Source organism: Parasteatoda tepidariorum, chromosome 2 (genome assembly GCF_043381705.1).
Source record: "Parasteatoda tepidariorum isolate YZ-2023 chromosome 2, CAS_Ptep_4.0, whole genome shotgun sequence".
NCBI lineage: Eukaryota > Metazoa > Arthropoda > Arachnida > Araneae > Theridiidae > Parasteatoda > Parasteatoda tepidariorum.
Window position 1 is genome coordinate 41,558,388 of NC_092205.1, and position 20,175 is coordinate 41,578,562.

Here is a 20,175-nt window from a genome sequence, read left to right on the forward strand (position 1 = left end):
TTCTAAAATTTATACAACAAATTATTAAATTCCAATTCAAATATTTCATCAGACGATATTTTCCATTGCTTTTTAGCAGTTAGTTTATTTTTAACTGCCAACAAGCTTGCTGTAGAAATTGTTTATTTTTTTATTGTAGCAAACGATCACGCAGGCATATGATGAATTAAATTTTGGCATTAGGTAAGCAGCTGTACCTTCGCCATATTAAATTTTCTTTATTTTGCAGAGTCACTCATGAAAAAAACACTTTAAAAACAATTTTGTAACAAAATCAACTCTTTATTAGCTTTCAATAACAACAATTTTTCTTAGAAAAGTACAAAAAATAAACTCGATTGATTTAGGAGTTCTTTTGTGGAATCCTTGTAGTGACCTAAAGGAAGGAAGAAAAATCAAAGGATAAGTTTTCATAATGTTTTTAAACTGAAAGCAACATTGTAAGTATGCATTTACTAAAATTACTACCATTAAAGTAGTGTTAAAATTACATTAATTTCTAAACAAAATGAAAATACTGTGACAAATTAAAAACAAATCATTTTTTGTAACTGAAGAGCATAGTGAAATAACGTATTCAAATTTCTTCCAAAAACAATTCACGAAATTTGAGTAATGTTTTCTAATTTGTCACGAAACTGTTCTCGCTTAAGTAAATTTTAAAAATTAGATTATCACAATTTGTTTTAAAAAGTATTTCTTCTTTAAATTCATAAATGAGTATTACAATTTCAGTTGAAGATGTAAAAACTTCAACAAAAAAAATTGTTTCGTTCGTATTTGTTCCACATTCAATTTTACACTATCATTTATAATAAGGAGAAATACAAGAAATTGCAAACAATTCAAGCTTTATTTAGGAATTTTTTAAATTTAATTATTTTATAACTAAACTGAACTGAAAATAATGAAATTATCTTAATCCATAAGTAATCCTTAAGTAAATTCATGTATTGTATTAACGTGTTTGATAAGCCAAAACATTATATAATCTTCCAGCAAAACAACTGTGAACTCATTTTCTTCAAAAATACATATTTTAGAGTGCTTGTAGATTTTCAAAGTTTGAAGAGATTCTATTAACTTTTTTTTTGCGTAAAATATTTTTTACTGGGATTATAAGCCCAAACTATATCAAATATATCCTAAAAACAATGACATATCTTTAATGACACTAAGCATCAGGATGTTCCATAATAACCACTCTTAATATGTAGGTTAAAATCTTAGAATACAAACAATAAAAATAATATACTTTTGTAAGATTGAAAAAAACAACGTAAATTCAAGTCTTCCGTGAAGTGACGACAAAACATCAAACCTGTTAAATTACTAGAAGAAACAAAGGCTTTGAAAATGATTATTAGAAGTACCAAGTTTTATCTGACAATTAAGCTGGTTTTAACGATTTCAGTACCGCTACCCCTAGTAGTGATTTGTTTAAATTAAGTAGCGTTTTTGTTTTTCCTAACCTAAATATTAATTTGCTAATGTGTAAAATTTATTGACCTTACTTTTGAATTTTGAAAATATTAAAAGCAGTCATTAAGAAATGCCCCGAGTACAGAGTAAAATTTTAAATACTTACACTTTTAATTTCGCAGTAGGCATGTAGAGCATCGGTTCCGCTAAAGAAGGAAGGAAAAGATTTTGAAATAAATTCACACAAAGTAAAAACATAAAATTATTTTCATTGTGAACATAAAATTGATTATAAAATCATTAGACTTACAATTCTCTGCCTTGACCAGACATTTTGAATCCTCCGAAAGGAACTTGGGCAGAACCAGCAAAGAAGCAATTAACCCTAAAAGTTCAAAAAATATCAAGCGAAAAGATACAATTGAGGACACAAAAATTTGAGCTAAGCAATTGAAGAAATTTTCAATTACAACTATACAATTTGCTTTTAAAGCGCACTTAACTGATGTACTTGGTTCTAGTTGCTAAGGAGAAAATTTAACTATCCTTTTGAACCCTTCACTTCAAAATGTAATTTTTTTTTTTAATTAAATGAACTTAAAGGCATTTTTCTGTAAACATGGCAGAGTAAAATTCGGTAATCCGTGGTGGTGAACTTTTTCCAAATGTCGAAAGGTAGCAAAATCAAAAAAGAAATTTTATCATAGAGGTGGTTATCAGGGGTCTGTTCAGACATTTTGTGAAAGGTCCGTTTTTCGTGAAATTGTGAAAAAATTACTCACATTCTTTCAACCAGGTCCGCTTTTATGAATTTGTGCAAATAGGGTCCGTTATTGCAAAAAAAAACTTTTTCAAGGAGTTTTTAAATTGTAAAGACATACAAGATTATGCTCAATACTGTAAAATTATAATTAAAAAAATTAAATTTTAAAAAATAAACAACAATTGCTGCTTCTAAATTAGAGATGCAACATACAAATATTTGGTATTTAGCCTTTATTGCTGAACGCAGAATATTCATTCTGGACGAATAATGGAAGAAGCGTCTGCCGAAGACTTAATTCGTTTACATCCATCTTTATTTTTTTCCCCTTGGGAACGGTTTATTCGATTAACTAAACAATAACGAAGATAAACAAATTTGTGAAGGGTCCGTTTTTATGTTAAAATATTTTGTGAAGGGTCCGTTTTTATGAAATGATATTTTGTGAAGGGTTCGTTAACGGACCCAAATTTCTTCTAAACAGACCCCTGCTCAGAGACAGGGCTAAAGAGAATAGAAGGGCTGGTTCACTCCTTTGAAGTATCTCTCGCCGCGCCGATCCTCCTACGTCACTCTAGTGACGTCACTTTGGCGCAAAGCTCGCACTTTTACTTCAAGAACGGAGCGTTTGGCCTTACTAGCTCTAACTAATATTGGATCATTTCTTTTTGCGAGATATTCTAAGACATTTGTTATTTTCTATAATGACTTTCCTCAGTTTTTGCAGTGAATTTACAAGAATTTAAAACTATTATCGAAATGCCAGTTTGCGCGATTGCAACTTGCAAAAATTCTGATNCCATCTGGCGGTATAAAAAGACTTCGTAGCTATCCTTCCCTGGGAATGACAACATAATTAGATGGTAAAACAATAGAAACATACAAAAATATTGATTATTATTCAATATTATACAGAAATATAAGCAATACTCCTAAAGTGGCCGGGGCTACCTGACTCTCCCCAAATTGGTTCTAGTTGCTAAGGAGAAAATTCAACTATCCTTTTGAACTCTTCACTTCAAAATGTAATTTTTTTTTAATTAAATGAACTTAAAGGCATTTTCTGTAAACATGGCAGAGTAAAATTCGGTAATCCGTGATGGTGAACTTTTTCCAAATGTCGAAAGGTAGCAATATCAAAAAAGAAATTTTATCACAGAGGTGGTTATAGAAGACGATTCAAATCTGGGGCATATTGTCACTCATTACCTGGAATCAAATTTCATCTATCTCAGAGATACTTTTCAACTTTATCCGCAGTAACTATTAATTGGAGTATGTTTGAGAACTTTTATTTTAACGTAGCTTTAAAGACGTGTTTGAAAAAATAAATACCGATAGCTAATAATGCTTATTTAAGAAAATAAATAAATACAGCTAAAAATTCGCGTTTAAGAAATACGTCATTGTACGAAATTTACTTTTTCAATGTCAACAAACACAAATTTTTAACACTAACGTCACTTTTGAAAGACTCGTTCTAACTTCGCTTGAAAATTATCTAGTTTTCATTCAAACACAAAGAATGAACACTGGAATCGTCGAAAGAAAAAGTATGTTTATTCAGGAAAAGTAGTTTTTTGTGTTTGATTTCGTAAGTTAAAATATGGTCTGCCCTAATTAAGTAACATATGGGGTCAACTCCTCGAATTTTTAAAAATGAATCCTAGAACGTGACGATCTGATCATTAGATTATAAGTTATTCTAAGTGATAACGTTTTTTATTTGTGCGCACTGTTCATTTCGGCGGAAGAAAACTCTGATATGGCTATTCCCTGGCAAACTAAAAAAATAAAAAAATGATGACGCAATTTCATGCCGTAAAATAAAGTGGTGCTTGATATTATGCTATAAAATATGGAAGAAGGGGAAGGAATAAATAAATAAAAAAATACGGGATTGTGGAACAGGCAATTATTTAAAGAATATAGCTATTCGCGAGTGGTAATACAGTGCACTCCCGATTATCCGGGTTAATCACCGGGACTGGTCGCACGGACAATCGAAAAACACGGATAATCCAAAAACTCCTTTTATGAAAGAAAAATTCAATATCAGTACAAAAAATATAAAAATTACCGACATTTGCATGCATAACATCAAACTAGGATTTTTCCTTATTAAAAAATGTGTAATGCGCCTTCGACATATATCGATTCACATATTTTACGAACCGCATTTATGTCACCGTAATCAAATCCTTCCATATAATCTAATAAAGTTTCCACAGAGCAGCAGAATGAGAAATTGTATTTCATTCATTTGTTACATCTTTTGCATCAGTTACTATCATCACTATTTGATTTAACAACATAACGATGTCGTCATCAGTCAAATACTGGAAGCCAGGCTCACATGCATCACTTTGAAACCAATCTTCTAAAATTTCGAAACCTTAGATTTCTTTTGCTTGTTCGAGAATACTGTTAGCATATTTTTATTGAATATCTGAAGAGGATTGTTCATCAAGCGGTATGATCTTTCTTCAAGATCGTGATAACGTACACGATTTTACCTTTGACTATGCTACTGATATTCCATATACTGCAATCCAATAACGAATATTGCTTCCAAAAATTTGGTAGTGTTACAACTTCATGAATCAAATTTTTTTAATGTTGAAAATGTTTCTCTTCATATTTTTTGTGTGACTCCGGAGTGAGCATGGATAATCCGCAAACCAGATAATCCGCGCACGGATAATCGAGAGTGTACTGTACTTCATTTTAAAATATTTTATTTCCCTCATAATAAAAAAAAAAACATTTTTCTATTTTGAATTTTTCGAAATAAAATTATATTTTATTTTGTTACCAAATAAAGAGTAGAATTTTTGTAAAGGAAAGTCTGAAAAATGCTTAAATGTATCATTCATTTATAATGACTTAATATTTTTGTACAAATAATGAGAAAATGAAAACATACCTTAATAAGACTTAAAAATAATGTTTTACATGCAATTGGATAATCACAAAATGGACAAATTTACAGCATAAAGTATCTTCATTCACTCAAGAGAATTTAAACCGAATGAGCATAATAAAAGCATCAAATACGTAATACATAAAGAACAGAATATGCTTACCATACAGTTCCAGCTCGTACTTGCTGTGCATAAAGGGTAGCTGTGTTCAAATTTTTGGTAACAATTCCTGCAGCCAATCCATATGAGGTTGCATTAGATCTTTCAATTGCTTCTTCCAATGTTTTGTACTTTAATAATTGCATAACAGGTCCAAAAATTTCTTCTTTCGCAATGCGCATATGGTCTTGAACATTTGAGAAAACAGTTGGCTGGACGAAATATCCTTTAGTGCCATGCCGGCTACCACCGCATTCAAGTTTGGCTCCTTCTTTCTTACCAGATTCGATGAGGTCTAAGATTTTATCGAACTGTTCATCGTCGATCTGAAACAATATTCCACAATTGTAAACTTCTTATTAAAAATTAAAGAAGGAGGAAATATTTAATAATAATAAGATTTATTTAAGAATAACTGAGTCATTATAAAAATGAGGATGGAGGAAATTCTTAAAACCTAAGATTTTTTAAAAACATGCATCAATCTTTACATTTTAGTTCCACTGAAACTAGTTTTGAATTTATTATTGACATCTGGTCAATGTTCTAGTTCACGGTGTTGTATCTTAGGATGTCCTAGGCCGGCACCATGCATAAATTATCAGTAGTGGCAGACTGATCATTGATGCTGTATTAACAGTAGAAATCGTTTCCTCCTTATACGGCAAATTAAGAGTGTTTTTTCACTCAAATTTTGAATTTTGAATTCAACTTTAAAGGGAAAAAAACAGAATATTTGTGCGTCAAGTAATGGGACAAAGTTTGCTTTTGTCAGTGTAACTAATACTGTATTTGTGAGGAAAAAATAACCTAACTGATCATGGTCCACCTATCAGTGTTCACCAACTGAGTTCAGTGTTTTGACTGTAATAAATAAAAGATTAAAGGAGTCGCAATTCATTAGAAAAAGTAACAAAAACTCTTTCGAAATTAAACCAGCTACTGCTGAGGAAGGCGGAAATGAAAACATCAAAACTATTTAGATTGTCTGACAAAACTTCGAGGTCTTTCTAATAGTCTCCTTTCAATTCCTTCCCTTTTACTCCTTAGGCGATTAGACATTCCTTAGGAATTAGACATCTCTAAGTTTCATGATTTAAAGAGTAACAAGAGAAGAGATAATATTAAGATAGGTTCAGGGTTCGAGTCAAGCTTCGGACATGGATGTACTTTCTCTCTCTGTCCTTGTTAGTGTTGTTGGGTTGATGCTGATCCACCTACATGATGCCTACAAAAGAGACCAACACTATCGCTCATTATATAAGTACCATAAAGCCAAATGTTACGAAAAGTGGTGCGCATTGGGAAAAAATATAAGTATGGAAATTATTTTAACACCTGAGTTTTATGAAGCAAACAAAATTTATATGTTTTCATTTAAGTCTTAAGCAAAATTCAGATACCACTTACGATCCTTTCTCGCTTAATTATGAAGTACTAAAATATAACAATTCTGAAAATATAAAAGAAATTTATAACTGAACTCTCTGTACAATGAAAAATTTTTTTGATGCAGTTGGTATGAGAAAATGGACACGGAAGGGAATACCTGAGGTCCTTGAATAGTTTTTTCATCGTATGGATCACCAACAACTCGTTTTACGGCTAGTGCTTTACATTTGGCCACAAAAGCATCGTAAATGTCTTCGTGGACGAAAATTCTTGAACTTGCGCAACAGCATTCACCTTGATTCATGAAGAGACCTAGGTGAGCTATTTCAGCAGCTTCGTCCACTAGAAACAAAAAAATACTTTACAGTTCATATTACCAGTAACACAAGCTAAGAAAAATTAAGGTAGGATATTTGGTCAATAATCCTATCCTAATTTTTATTGGGGGGGAAATCAGACTCTGTAACAAAATTTTTCGTCCCATTTCTGGTTTATTAAGCATGATAACAATAAAAATATAAGTACAATATACATATATAATCTATTTAACCGTCTGCAACTCGATTAATAAAACGTTTGAATTTTGTCAACGTATATTAAACAGGTTTAAAAGAAATTTATTACATTGTGTTTTAAAAATTCAGCAAAGAATAAATTCTTTGTTAAAAAAATTTCATTGATAAGTTATTTTTTCTTTATTGATATAAATTAACCAAATAAGCCATTGTGTACTTCAGCTTAGTTTTTCAAAAATAAACTTTTGAAAATTTCGTTTAAAAATTTTTAGTATTATTAAAATATTTCTATAGGGAAAGAAATTTTTTTACAAGAATTTCTTTTTCATCCAAATTTTTCAAGCAATCTGAACTATACTTGTTTAGTCTGATTCTTTATTTTCCTCGTACATATATTACACAATATTAATATTCATATACCCGAGACTAATACATAATGATCATATACCCGTGACTAATATATAATGGTCATATACCCGTGACTAATATATAATGGTCATATACCCGTGACTTACATATAATGGTCATATACACGTGACTTACATATAATGGTCATATACCAGGAGTCTGTTTAGAAGAAATTTGGGTCCGTTAACGGACCCTTCACAAAATATCTTTCCATGAAAACNATATATAATGGTCATATACCCGTGACTAATATATAATGGTCATATACCCGTGACTAATATATAATGGTCATATACCCGTGACTAATATATAATGGTCATATACCCGTGACTAATATATAATGGTCATATACCCGTGACTAATATATAATGGTCATATACCCGTGACTAATATATAATGGTCATATACCCGTGACTAATATATAATGGTCATATACCCGTGACTAATATATAATGGTCATATACCCGTGACTAATATATAATGGTCATATACCCGTGACTAATATATAATGGTCATATACCCGTGACTAATATATAATGGTCATATACCCGTGACTAATATATAATGGTCATATACCCGTGACTAATATATAATGGTCATATACCCGTGACTAATATATAATGGTCATATACCCGTGACTAACATATAATGGTCATATACACGTGACTAATATATAATGGTCATACCAGGAGTCTGTTTAGAAGAAATTTGGGTCCGTTAACGGACCCTTCACAAAATATCTTTCCATGAAAACGGACCCTTCACGAAATATTTTAACTTAAAAACAAACCCTTCACAAAATAATTTATCTTTTAATCGGATCCTTCACAAATTTGTTTTTATCTTCGTTATTGCTTTGTTAATCGAATAAACCCTTCCCAGGGTAGACAACAAGAAAGATGGATGTATAAGAATTAAGTTTTGTCTTCGGCAGACGATTCTTCCATTATTCGTCTGAAATGAATATTCTGCGTTCAGCAGTATAGGCTAAATACCAAATTTTTGTATGTTGCGTCTCTAATTTAGAAGCAGCAATTGCTGTTTATTTCTGAAAATTTAATTTTTTTTTTTAATTATAATTTTACCGTGCTGAGCATAATTTTGTATGTCTTTACAATTTAAAAACTCCTTGAAAAAGTTTTTTTGCAATAACGAACCCTATTTACAGAAATTCACAAAAGCGGACCCTGGTTGAAAGAATGTGACTTAACGTTTATTTTATATTCACAAATTACGAGTAATTTTTTCACAATTTTACAAAAACGGACCTTTCACAAAATGTCTGGACAGATCCCTGTATACCTGAGACTAATATATAATGATCATATACCTGAGGCTAATATATAATGGTAATATACCTATAACATATTTTGCCTGAACAAATATTAAAACTTTTTTTTATCAAATCACTTTCCCTGTTTTGTGGCTCAACTTCTTGCGTTAAGAGCTTTCTTAACACTATTGATGAACAAGGTATTAAAAATATTTTCTTAAACATTGAGTTCAAGATCGACATTATAATGTCGATATACTTTTTTTTGTGGATGATTATATTGTGAATGGAATCGATGTTAATTTTTAAGAAGTTTTGGAGCGCGCTTTGAAAATTTTTGCTAAGATTAAACATTTTTTAAGCAAGATTTATTTTCAATAGAAAAGTAAATTGGGAAACAGAAATGGATAATCTGTTTAGATACTTACAATCGGCATCTGGGCAGATGACTAACGGACTTTTTCCGCCCATTTCTAGTGTTATTCGTTTAGTGTTACTTTTGCCTGCAGCTTGTTGAATAAGCTTACCAACCTGAAAATAAATCAGTAATAAATACTAAGTCAGAATTGTACAAAATGTAAGTCCCAGGTCGAAACATAACGTACTTAGTTTAATTAAGAATAAAACATTCCAAATGTAATGTGGGCAGTCTAGAAATTGTTTGAAAAAGTGCATGTCTTTGGATTGACGTATTACCATTTGGAATTTTAATTTTTTCGGGAGAAAAATAATCTTATCAATACAACAGTCGTAACTAAAGCTAGTTAAAGGTCTTAGCAGCAATTGTTAAACTTTTTACAATTTGTTATGTAATTGAATGTTGGAAAAAAAGTCCATTTATTAACCGGGCTGATCAACCCCCCCCCCCNAAAAAAAAAAACAAAAAAAAAAAACAGGCAATTTTATTTAATACATTAACCATTTAAATACCAGTGTTCAGTTTTTGGATCATGTCCAAAATACTTTCGGGAAGTTAAGCATATGTGTCCACCAAAATATAATAAAATCTGTATTTGGTTCTGAAATTTCCCCGTTGTTATTTTACTAACCCTAATATGCAACTAAATGAATGAAGTATTTCTAATTTAATCCCAAATGTGTTACCACATTTTCCATATAGGCGCATTTTCTCTTGTTATAAAATATTAGTCCGGAGGGTGAAAAATAAGTTTAAGAAAAATTGAAGGAGATACAAATGAAATTTCCAGTTTAGATAAGAAAACAATTTAATCTCATCAAATTTAAAAAGTAGCTTCAGAGTTCGTCAAAAGACTGGTATTAAAACATAATTCGTAAAAAGTAGGGAACAGATCATCAAATCAGTGTTTTAAAATCATTACTGTCCTTTGTTGTGGTGAGATTCGATATACGAACGACTGTAATGGATCAAGAAAGAAACATTTTTAAAATCTGCCAAAGCACAAGAGATGAAGGTGAAACTGAAGAAAAGAAATCAAGTTCTGCTTGATTGCTGGTGGAAGGAAAAGCATTGAAAGGAGATTAATAGAAACACCTCCATGTTCTATAAAAAATCGAATGGGTTTTGATGTTTTCATCCCAGTTTCCTAGATAGTGATTCATCGATAGCATTTAAATTTTTGCTAGCTTAAATGCTGACTTGCTACTCCTAATAAGGCAGCATTTTTTCTTACCGTATATTTGACAAGGGTTTCGAATAAATGAAAGATCCATTATGTAAACATTTTAAGAAAAAGAAACGATGTCCACCAGATATATACTAACCTCGGTAGAACCAGTAAAAGAAACTTTATCCACTTCCATATGGTGAGTGAGTGCACCACCAGCAGTTGGACCATATCCGGGCACCACATTGAAGACACCAGGAGGGAAGCCAGCCTCTTTGGAAAGAGCCGCAATGTAGATGGAAGTCAATGGAGTCTGCTCAGCAGGTTTTAAGATAACGCAGTTTCCACAAGCAAGAGCGGGACCCACTTTATTGGTCACCAGAAGCACAGGGAAATTCCACTACAACAAATAGATAATAAACACTGTAAAAGAACTTAATAGAATTGTGAACACATGTATGTTGACTTTATTTTTACCAATCAATATCTAGTTTTTTTTCTTTTATCTGTCTTTTCTTTTTTACATCACATTTTTTGATGGCGAAATATTCGTTTGCAAGTGCGGTAATTGTTTTACTTTTGGGTGCATTAAGCGTCCGACCACTAATTTGTTATCTTAAGTTTTTTAAATTCCCTAAGGAGTCACCGCACCGAATTCAATGGAGTGATAATATGATGGATTAACCCCAAAAAATAAATAAAAATGGGGGGGGAGAGAAATAGTCACGATCTGCTATGAAGTAAGATGATGATAGCAAAGACTTCAGTTCCCAAGCAATCCGACATAAAAAAAATTTCTGGGACTGGAAGGGACATCGTAAGACCCGAGAGGTCCGGGCCTAGGGTACCACATTTGTTACAAATATAGTACATATGTCACAAAACGTGATCCCCTTTAATGCTAATTTATTTTTGCGTGTGTGTATGTTTCCTAAAAATTGTCTGCTAGAGTTATAAATTAGAAAAAATTGAAATAAATATAATCTGAAATTTACAAATATATCATAATTTGCCCTTATCATAAATATTGCAAAAGCATTTTGTATGCAAACAATATTTAAATTTGGTTTGAAATTCCGACTAATGGAGCTTTGTGCTTACAACCTGCAGATTTCAGTAGGGCCTGGGAGAATAATAGCAAGCAAAGAGATAGTAGACCCGTAGTTAATTAGAAATCTTTGTCTATGTAATATTACAATTTTAAGAAAGAATCTCAATACGCTAAATACAACTTTATTTCTATTAGGAAAAAAGAAAAAAAAACTTACGGGGATGATAAGACCGCAAATTCCAACAGGCTCCAAACGAGTATATGTAAATGTATTTCCATCTATAAATAAAAGTGTTAACCAAAAAATGTATTTCAGGTAATTAATTAATTTTGAATAATATAAAGATAATTTCAATGTAATAAGAAAGCAAAAAACAAATTATACTTATTTTTTACACCTCGCAAGAGAAATATTAAATAAGAGGGTCCCAAAAATGATCCATTATTTGAAAAATCAGTTAAAGAAAGAAATATGTGGTTAACTGAGTGCTGCTTAGGGAAGCCAGAATTTTATTCTCACCGAGTATCAAATTAGTTAGAAAATTTGTCTCTTTATAGCATTGCTGAGAAAAAAACATACAAATGTTTTTTCAATAGAGTACCCAGTACCATATAGTGCAACAATGTTGCTCAGTTTGAGAAAAAAAATTAATAGCCACCTACGCAAGCATTTGAGTGATCTAAGATATGAAGAAAAATATTATAGTTATTTCTAGTCAACAATACCATCTGTTGACAAACTTTATATCTAAATTTGAAACTTCGTGGGAATACACACTAGTTATCTTAGCAGAACTTAGCAAAATTATACATCTCTTTCTTATTCCGGTTTTCTTTCATTGATTATTCGGTCACTTTTGAGTCACATTGATTATTCGGTCCCTTTTGAGAAACAGATAAATATTTTATACTTCTCAGTGACAAATTAATCCTTAATAACAGAGAATAACAATTACTTTCGAAACAACATTCATACGAATTCTTACCAGTTGGTATGACTTTTCCATGGATTTTATCGGCACAACCAGAGTAATACCTCAAGGTTTTAATAGCAAACTTCATATCACCAATAGAATCCTTAAAAGGTTTGCCATTTTCTAACGTTTGCAAGTTCTGAAAAAGTGAACAAAAGAATCCATTAATATTATTAAATTTAATTTCAAACAATTTATTCAACGCAATGCATGTCATATTGTACACGAAAGTATTAAAATTCAACGTAAGTAATAAATTCAAAATAGTCAATTTGTGATGGAGTTGATGTAGGTTTCCTGTTACCATAAAAATTTAATTTTGCTTAATTTTAGAGTTAAAAGTTAAGCAACCTAATTTTATAGCAATATGAATTAATTTTATAGCAACTAGATTATTTCTCTTGCTCATGAATTTAATTATTAAAATTATTTCTGTCAGAGAATCAATGCGAAACACTTCTGTTCTCAGAATATTAAATTGGAAAAGTAAAGCGTCAGTTTTGAAACATCTGTAAAGAAATTTTACTACCATTATTTTATTAATTTATTTATTTTTGAGGACGCTGATCACCTTAGTGTAAAGATACTTTTTTAACTACTTTGCGAAGTTTAAAGAGTTCAAATAACAATAGGAACCATTAAATCCTTTTAATGTGAGGCAGTGTTTCTTGTGGTTCACGAACCCTTAAGAAAATGTGGCCTATATGAGTTGTAATGGAGGAGTTTATAGCAGCTAGTGTAAAAGAACAGATAAAAAAAATTTTTACATAGGTAATTTAGTTAGCGCCCGAAGTAATTTAAAACAAATATTTTCTGAACTATTTATAATGTTCGTTTTTTTTATGTAAAAATTTTAGTTTTCTTATTATTTCACATATTTACATACTATTATTACATACTGAGCTCATGGGTAGGAGTTACTTATAAAGGATAACTACAATTAAATCGTTGATAATAGTTGCAATTGAATAAAATTCTTGAAAGGTTTCTGTACACATACATTCTGGATATTTCAACTTGAGTATTAAGAAAAAGGATTTTACGAGTAATTATCGCAAAATTTATCTTTGCTTAATATCCCTTGAAAATAGGACTCTACATGCCTCTTTATTTTTATCTGTTTGAACCACTGCGTAATCTTTCTTAGCATAGGAACAATGCTCCATTTCTCTCTACTAGAAACACCTCCCATTTTCATGGGAGAGATTGTGCAGCTTTTTATTTAAACATATCCAAGTTTAGAAATAATTATTGAAGTTTGCACTGTTAGAAAGGTTTGTAGCTTATGAAAAATCGTTAAATTGTATAATAATACTACTGGCATTCTCTATAACAAAGAGGAAAAACTATGCAAATTCAGACTCTTGATTTACTATTCTACTTTAGCACAAATACTTGGATATCGTGTCTCGTAGAATTAATGATGTGAAAAGTGAATTGTTGAAAAGAATTAAATTAAAATTAAATTATTTTGAAATCAAACTTGATGTGTCGAGCTCACCCAATTTAGTTCCCTAAATTGCTTTTAAAGAATTGTCACAGGATATCTCAATAGGATTTTTTTTTTTTAGCCTGGAAAGATTTCTTAACGAGCTTGAGAAATATTTTTTCTATAATTATTCGCTTTATTAGGAATTTATTAGTTTTATTTATAAGGAATTTATTAGTTTTATTTATTAGTACCATAAATATTAATTAATGCTTGTAAAAGGAAAAAGAGTACCGTAATCATTAATTAATGATTTTATTAGGAAAAGTACCCTAATTAATGCCTGTATGAGGAAAGAGTATTGTAATTATTACTGGAATTAGGGAAAAGGGTATCCTGATTAATGCTTGAATTAGGGAAGAGTAACCTAATTAATGCTTGAATTAGGGAAAAGAGTAACCTAATTAATGCATGCATAATTAAAAGAATACTCTAACTAATATTTGTATTAGGAGTAAAGTAGGTACCCAAGTTAATGCTTGTATTAGGAAAAGAGTACCCAAATTAATGTTGTATTAGAAAAAGAATGCTCAAATTAATACTTGTATAAGGAAAAAGAGTACCACCCTAATTCATGCTGGTATTTAAAAATTAGTGGAAATTTTAAATTTCTCATATCAATACAATTTGATATTTTCATCAAGTTAAATTTCTTTAATTTAAAGTTGATCATGGAAATAAAACATTTATGCTTATTGATTTTCAGAGACTGGATACACAATTAAAGCTTTCCAATTCTATCGTCTAGCTAGACACACTGTAAATACCTACGCCTGTAAATGATAGATATTGGAACAAATTTATGAAATGTCAGCTAAGTAGGTAAATATTGTATTGTATCTCTGAATATTACATTGCGTTTACTACACTTTTTCGATGATCTTAATATGAGACATAAAATATTTCGCTTTATGGTTTTAAGCCATCTGTGCACACACCCATAACGATCAGTTACATCTATTTTTTTTCCTTCAAAATAGCTATTGATCATTTTCATTTAAGCTTCAAAATTTATTTATTTTGTATCGACTCATAAAGGTTTTACAAATTGGCTTGAATGAAATTCTTAAAACTGAATCTAAAGCAGACCAACTATATTGCAACTTTCACTACATCCAAAGCAATTTTAAAAAATCGCTTATTGACATCAGGTTCAGTATTACAAATGAGTATACTGATTTGTTTAAAAAAAAACTATTCATTTTATTATAGATTAAAAGCGGAATTTCATCCACGACAGAAACAGTCAAACATTGATCCAAATTTTTAATTTTGCTTCATCAATTACTCGTAGCTACAAAAATATATTAACAGTTCTCAAGAATCAAACGTATTCAACTGAGCACCAAATTGTTTCTTGTAGGACTTATGGATTTATTCATTTTTTGCAGCTATCCGTTTTTATTTTATAAATGTTTATATTTGGATGTTTTGGATTATATTTTGCTAATGTTGCAAAATAAAAATTTAATTTTTTTTCATATGTTACTAACGGTTACACGAGTTTACAGATCTTTTCTTAATATCTTGAGTTCGAAAAAAAAAATTTCGGGAACACTGCTGCATAGTTTACAAATGAAAATTTAATTTAAAGAGCAGCAATATTTCTTTTAATCCTGCTAAGCTACGAATCAAGCTGGTTTTGAAATCAAATCTTCCAGATTCCTTGTTGTATTAGATTATTCAAAAATAAAATGCTTAATCTCAGCCGATCTCAGCAAGGACTCACATTTAGATATCTGGGCACTTCTATCCGTTTTTGTTCTGAGACAAGTCTGCCAGTAGATCTCCATGGCGCTGTTCTCTTTTTGCAAATAATGTCTGGAGATCATTTTTACAAATTTACTACCTCAAGTTTCTAATTTCAGAAACACAGCGAAATTCGCAGTTGTATATTGCAGTTTTACTCAGTAACTCTTATTTGACAACATATTCAAATTTCATAGGGATTGGCTAATTTTTGGGGGAGTATAATTTTTCCTTGATTTATGATGTTTAGTTTATTTGGTATCAAAAGAAGAAGAATACATACCGCCAAGTATTCAATGTCTCTCTCCATGAGGTCAGACAACTTGTAAAGGAGTCGTCCTCTATCGTAAGCATCCATTGTGCGCCAAACAGAGCCATTCTTAAAAGCAGCCTTTGCAGCTTGCACTGCTTTTTCCACATCAGCCTATTTGGAATAAAGGGATTTGTGTTTTAAAAGATTTTTTGAAATCATCCAATAATACAAGGCATATATGATACGATCAATGTAATTTATCAGTTAATATTAATAATCTTACCAGTTAGTAGTATTATTAGCCAGATTTATTACTAACCTAAACATAGGGTCAGTGCACTTAAATGCCACCCGATTTCATAAAAGTTTGTCGCATTTAGGTCAAATTTTACCTTTTTTTAAAAATTCTTCACCGAAAATAGCTAAAATATTACGATAATAGTTCTAAACAAAGTTTTTCTTGCTGAAATTTAATTATTATCTGCAACTTAAGCAAAGATGTTGCATTTTTATCGTTTTTAAGGTAACCAGCCTTTAAATGCGACCCTCAAGGTATGTTGCAACAGTGCATTTTTACAACGTTTTTACTCATTTGCTTTTGTGTCCATAAAAATGAAATCTTACTATCTAATTTTCAAATACTCTCCGACTAGCTAGAATGCTCTATGCCCGAAGACAATATGAGTTTAAATCGTTTCATGATGAATTACAAGAAATGTTTATCGCCATTTTGTCTCAAAATTGAGTTTATCGTCTATCAAAATTCTGACCATTTTAAACTAAGCTTAATATCCAATTAAAACTCTGATCTAGATGGCTAGCAAGTTCGGAATACATCGCATTTAGGACATGTTGGGGGAGCATGAAGATAAGATGAAATTGCACGTTAAATAAGGTTTTAAATGTATGGAAAAGAAATGGGATAGGCTCCAGAGATACGAAATTTTCATACAATGATTCACGAATTAGATGATACAGATATTCATAGAATAGAATACAGATGATTCACGAATTAGGATTTAACGTAACTGAACATTGTCGCATTTCGGCACACTGACCTTACATAATATATTTTACTAAAGGGAATGATTTGAAATCAATCCATCAGTTGTTTCGAAGTTCATTCAATTTCTAGATTCGTTCCGTCACTAATTTAAGAGCAGAAGTGTTTTCAAACTGTCTTACTCTTTTTCAACGCTTAATTTGTTCTTTAAATTTGAATTATAATTTAAACTTGCTCTTTAGAAATGCTGGCATGCATATTTTAAATTTACAATGTATGCTATTAAAAATTTTTAATACGTTCTTACTACATTCAAAGATCGGAAATCAAATTCTTGCATTTTATAATGAGGGTCTTTAAAGAAAATCGACAAATGCATCTGTGTAATCAACTGATCAATACTTTAGGAAGAGTGAAAATATTGCTTTACCTGGTCTCCTTCCTGGACTTCGACTATTGTTTCAGCATTTGTGGGATTGATTACCGGGAATTTCTTTCCGCTTGCAGAATTGTGCCACTCATTGTTAATAAAGATCTGGAAAAAAAAGAGTTAATTTATACGAGAAAAAAAGAAATTTTAAATCTATAAATAATAAAACTATGTGAAATAAAAGACTATCACTGCAATGTGTTGATGTTGTCCGCCATATTTGTGACATCAGAGTTTTCAGAGAATCAAAAAGCAATACATAAGCGTATAAGCTACTGTAAAAATTATACTGAACATTATGAATTAATATTACAGCTTACACTGGGGGGGGGGGTTCTGTTGCATGAGATTTTTAGCAAATCTTAGATACTTCCGTATTGCTGATTTCAAATCTTATTTGATTTCTCTCTTTAAGTAGCAGTTTCAGTTTAAAATGACATTTTTAGTCAATATTTGTCAAAATGTACAATTTTAAAAACGTTATAGATAACAGGGAGTCGTGTAAATGTAGCGACAAAGTTCTAAGGGAGTTAGGGCATACCATCAGAATTAAAATTGCATAAGAACCCATACTCAAAATGTCGTCTTATGCGGCTAATATATATGCTTCCCTAACATGAACAGTTTCTTCATGTACTACTAAATAGATCATAAATGGGGAAGATCCTTCAGTTGTTTACAATATTTCTGGGCATGGGATTCTATGCGATTATTATCCCAATGATGGACCCTAACTCCCTTGAAAGTTTGTCAAAACATTTATGCCACCCCTATTATACTTAACGTTTTTAAACTTGAACATTTAGTTTCGTCAAATAAAAAATTTACTAAAAATTTCACTTAAAAGAATATATAGCTTTAAGATCAAAATTAATTTCAAATTTAAAATCCCTACATCCGAATCAGGCAAGACCAAGTATTTGTATACATATTTTATATTTTATAACCGTCGTTGAACAGTCGACCCAACTTTTGGGTTGATGACTACTAATGCTCAACTCCGTAGCCTCGTAATTTTGAACCCAATCCAGAAGACAAGGGAACTCCTATATCAAGTATTGGGAGAAATTTTGCCTTCGTGGAAGACTTTTTGATGGAACTAACCCGCATTTGCGTTACATGGAGAGGGAACGACGACCTCCCACGGTTAGCCTGACAGCAAACGGACAAACCCATGATCCGTCTACCACTGAGCATATTTCACGTCAGCACTGTGGTTGGAGCAAGCCGGGTGCGGATTCGAATCCGGTTTACCTCATTGGAAGGCGAACGCTCTATCCCCTGAGCCAGCGCAACTCAAGTATTTGTATATGTGAAGCAAAAAATGTTCCTCATTATATGTGGATTGTAGAATGCTCCTCAAAAATCTAATCAGAACTGATGCAGACAAGATTCTCCGCCAAATTGGGGGGAAAATATTAACATTTTAATTGCTCAGGAAAGTATGCTAGAGTTGAAGAAAATTTAATGGGGCTAAAAATCAATAACTTTGCATCCTTTTAAAATGTTATTCCATTTCTCATTCGTTTTGAGAGAAACAATAAAAATGCTTAAAAGATGGACGTTTGTATACGTCTATACTGAGCTAATATGTCTATACGTCAGTATGCACGATTGTAAGGAAATCAAACGATGTTATAAACCAAGTGTGACTCAAACTAAAAAAAGGAAGAAAGTCACTAAGGTGCCTAAAGGTCATATTTATCTGAAAGTTAACAGCCAAGAATATAATCTTCGAACATTTCTTAGAAAATGTATTGTAAAATATTAATAATAAATTTATACAGTAATGACTAATTTTCAACAATTGTGATACAACTATTTACACTCCAAAATTTGAAAAACAGTAATTGTAAGCGACTCCGTACAAAAGAAAACAGTAATCCGACATTTGATGTATGTCCAAAATATTTTTTTCAAGTGGTAGTGAACTGAAGAACATTTCAAACCCAATCGAATTTTTACAAAACTTTATCAGTTATTATGAAGGAGGTTGTTGACAGTATATTGCTCCGATGTGATACAACTATTGTGATTAAATTGGATAAATGTTGTTGATATTTTAATAGACTTAATTTTAGCGTTTTTAACTACACATTATTAGAAATAGTTTTTACACATATTTGTTAAGTTCTAAAATTTATGTGCTTTCAAATTTATGTTTTGGAAGAAGAAATTTGTGGTGAATTTTCAAATGGAAAGGAGAAATTTGTAGAATTGAAACTCGGTTAGACTAAATCATTTTTGAAGTTATACTTCTTATGCGACTTCCAACAAGGTTGCGTTAAACGTTTAACGCTACATTTTTATTGGCCGGGAAAATCACGTCTTGGGATCCAGTTTTCCCTCATTCATTTCCGTATTGTTTTGGTTCTCACTAGCATAAAAATAATAAAAGTCATAAAAGTATTGTTTTTCTATNTGCCGAGCATAATCTTGTATGTATTTACAATTTTAAAACTCCTTGAAAAAGTTTTTTGCAATAACTGGACCCTATTAGCACAAATTCATAAAAGCGGACCCCAGTTGAAAGAATGAGAGTAATTTTTTCACAATTTCACGAAAAACGGACCTTTCACAAAATGTCTGAACAGACCCCTGGAAATAGTTTTTACACATTTTTGTTAAATTCTAAAATTTATGTGCTTTCAAATTTATGATTTGGAAGAAGAAATTTGTGGTGACATTCAAATGGAAAGGATAAATTTGAGAATTGAAACTAGGTTAGACTAGAAAAAATTTTCATGGTGAGGTTTTTATTTTTTTATTTTATTCAAACAAGTC

The 20,175-nt window shown here is 31.0% G+C and overlaps 1 protein-coding gene across 1 annotated transcript in view; it reads right to left on the reverse strand.

Annotated features, from left to right (window-relative positions):
- Nucleotides 1–261: 261 nt before the first annotated feature.
- LOC107449839 (aldehyde dehydrogenase 1A1) overlaps nucleotides 262–20,175 on the reverse strand; it is a 29,015-nt gene continuing 9,101 nt past the window's right edge. Inside the window, exons 2-12 of the mRNA XM_043042329.2 lie at nucleotides 17,392–17,496; nucleotides 15,989–16,129; nucleotides 12,480–12,606; nucleotides 11,711–11,772; nucleotides 10,600–10,842; nucleotides 9,285–9,387; nucleotides 6,818–7,002; nucleotides 5,272–5,594; nucleotides 1,733–1,807; nucleotides 1,589–1,628; nucleotides 262–376 (exon numbers count right to left, since the gene is read on the reverse strand). Coding sequence (XP_042898263.1) covers nucleotides 344–376; nucleotides 1,589–1,628; nucleotides 1,733–1,807; nucleotides 5,272–5,594; nucleotides 6,818–7,002; nucleotides 9,285–9,387; nucleotides 10,600–10,842; nucleotides 11,711–11,772; nucleotides 12,480–12,606; nucleotides 15,989–16,129; nucleotides 17,392–17,496 — 1,437 coding nt within the window. The 3' untranslated portion in view covers nucleotides 262–343. The remainder of the gene's footprint in view (nucleotides 377–1,588; nucleotides 1,629–1,732; nucleotides 1,808–5,271; nucleotides 5,595–6,817; nucleotides 7,003–9,284; nucleotides 9,388–10,599; nucleotides 10,843–11,710; nucleotides 11,773–12,479; nucleotides 12,607–15,988; nucleotides 16,130–17,391; nucleotides 17,497–20,175) is intronic.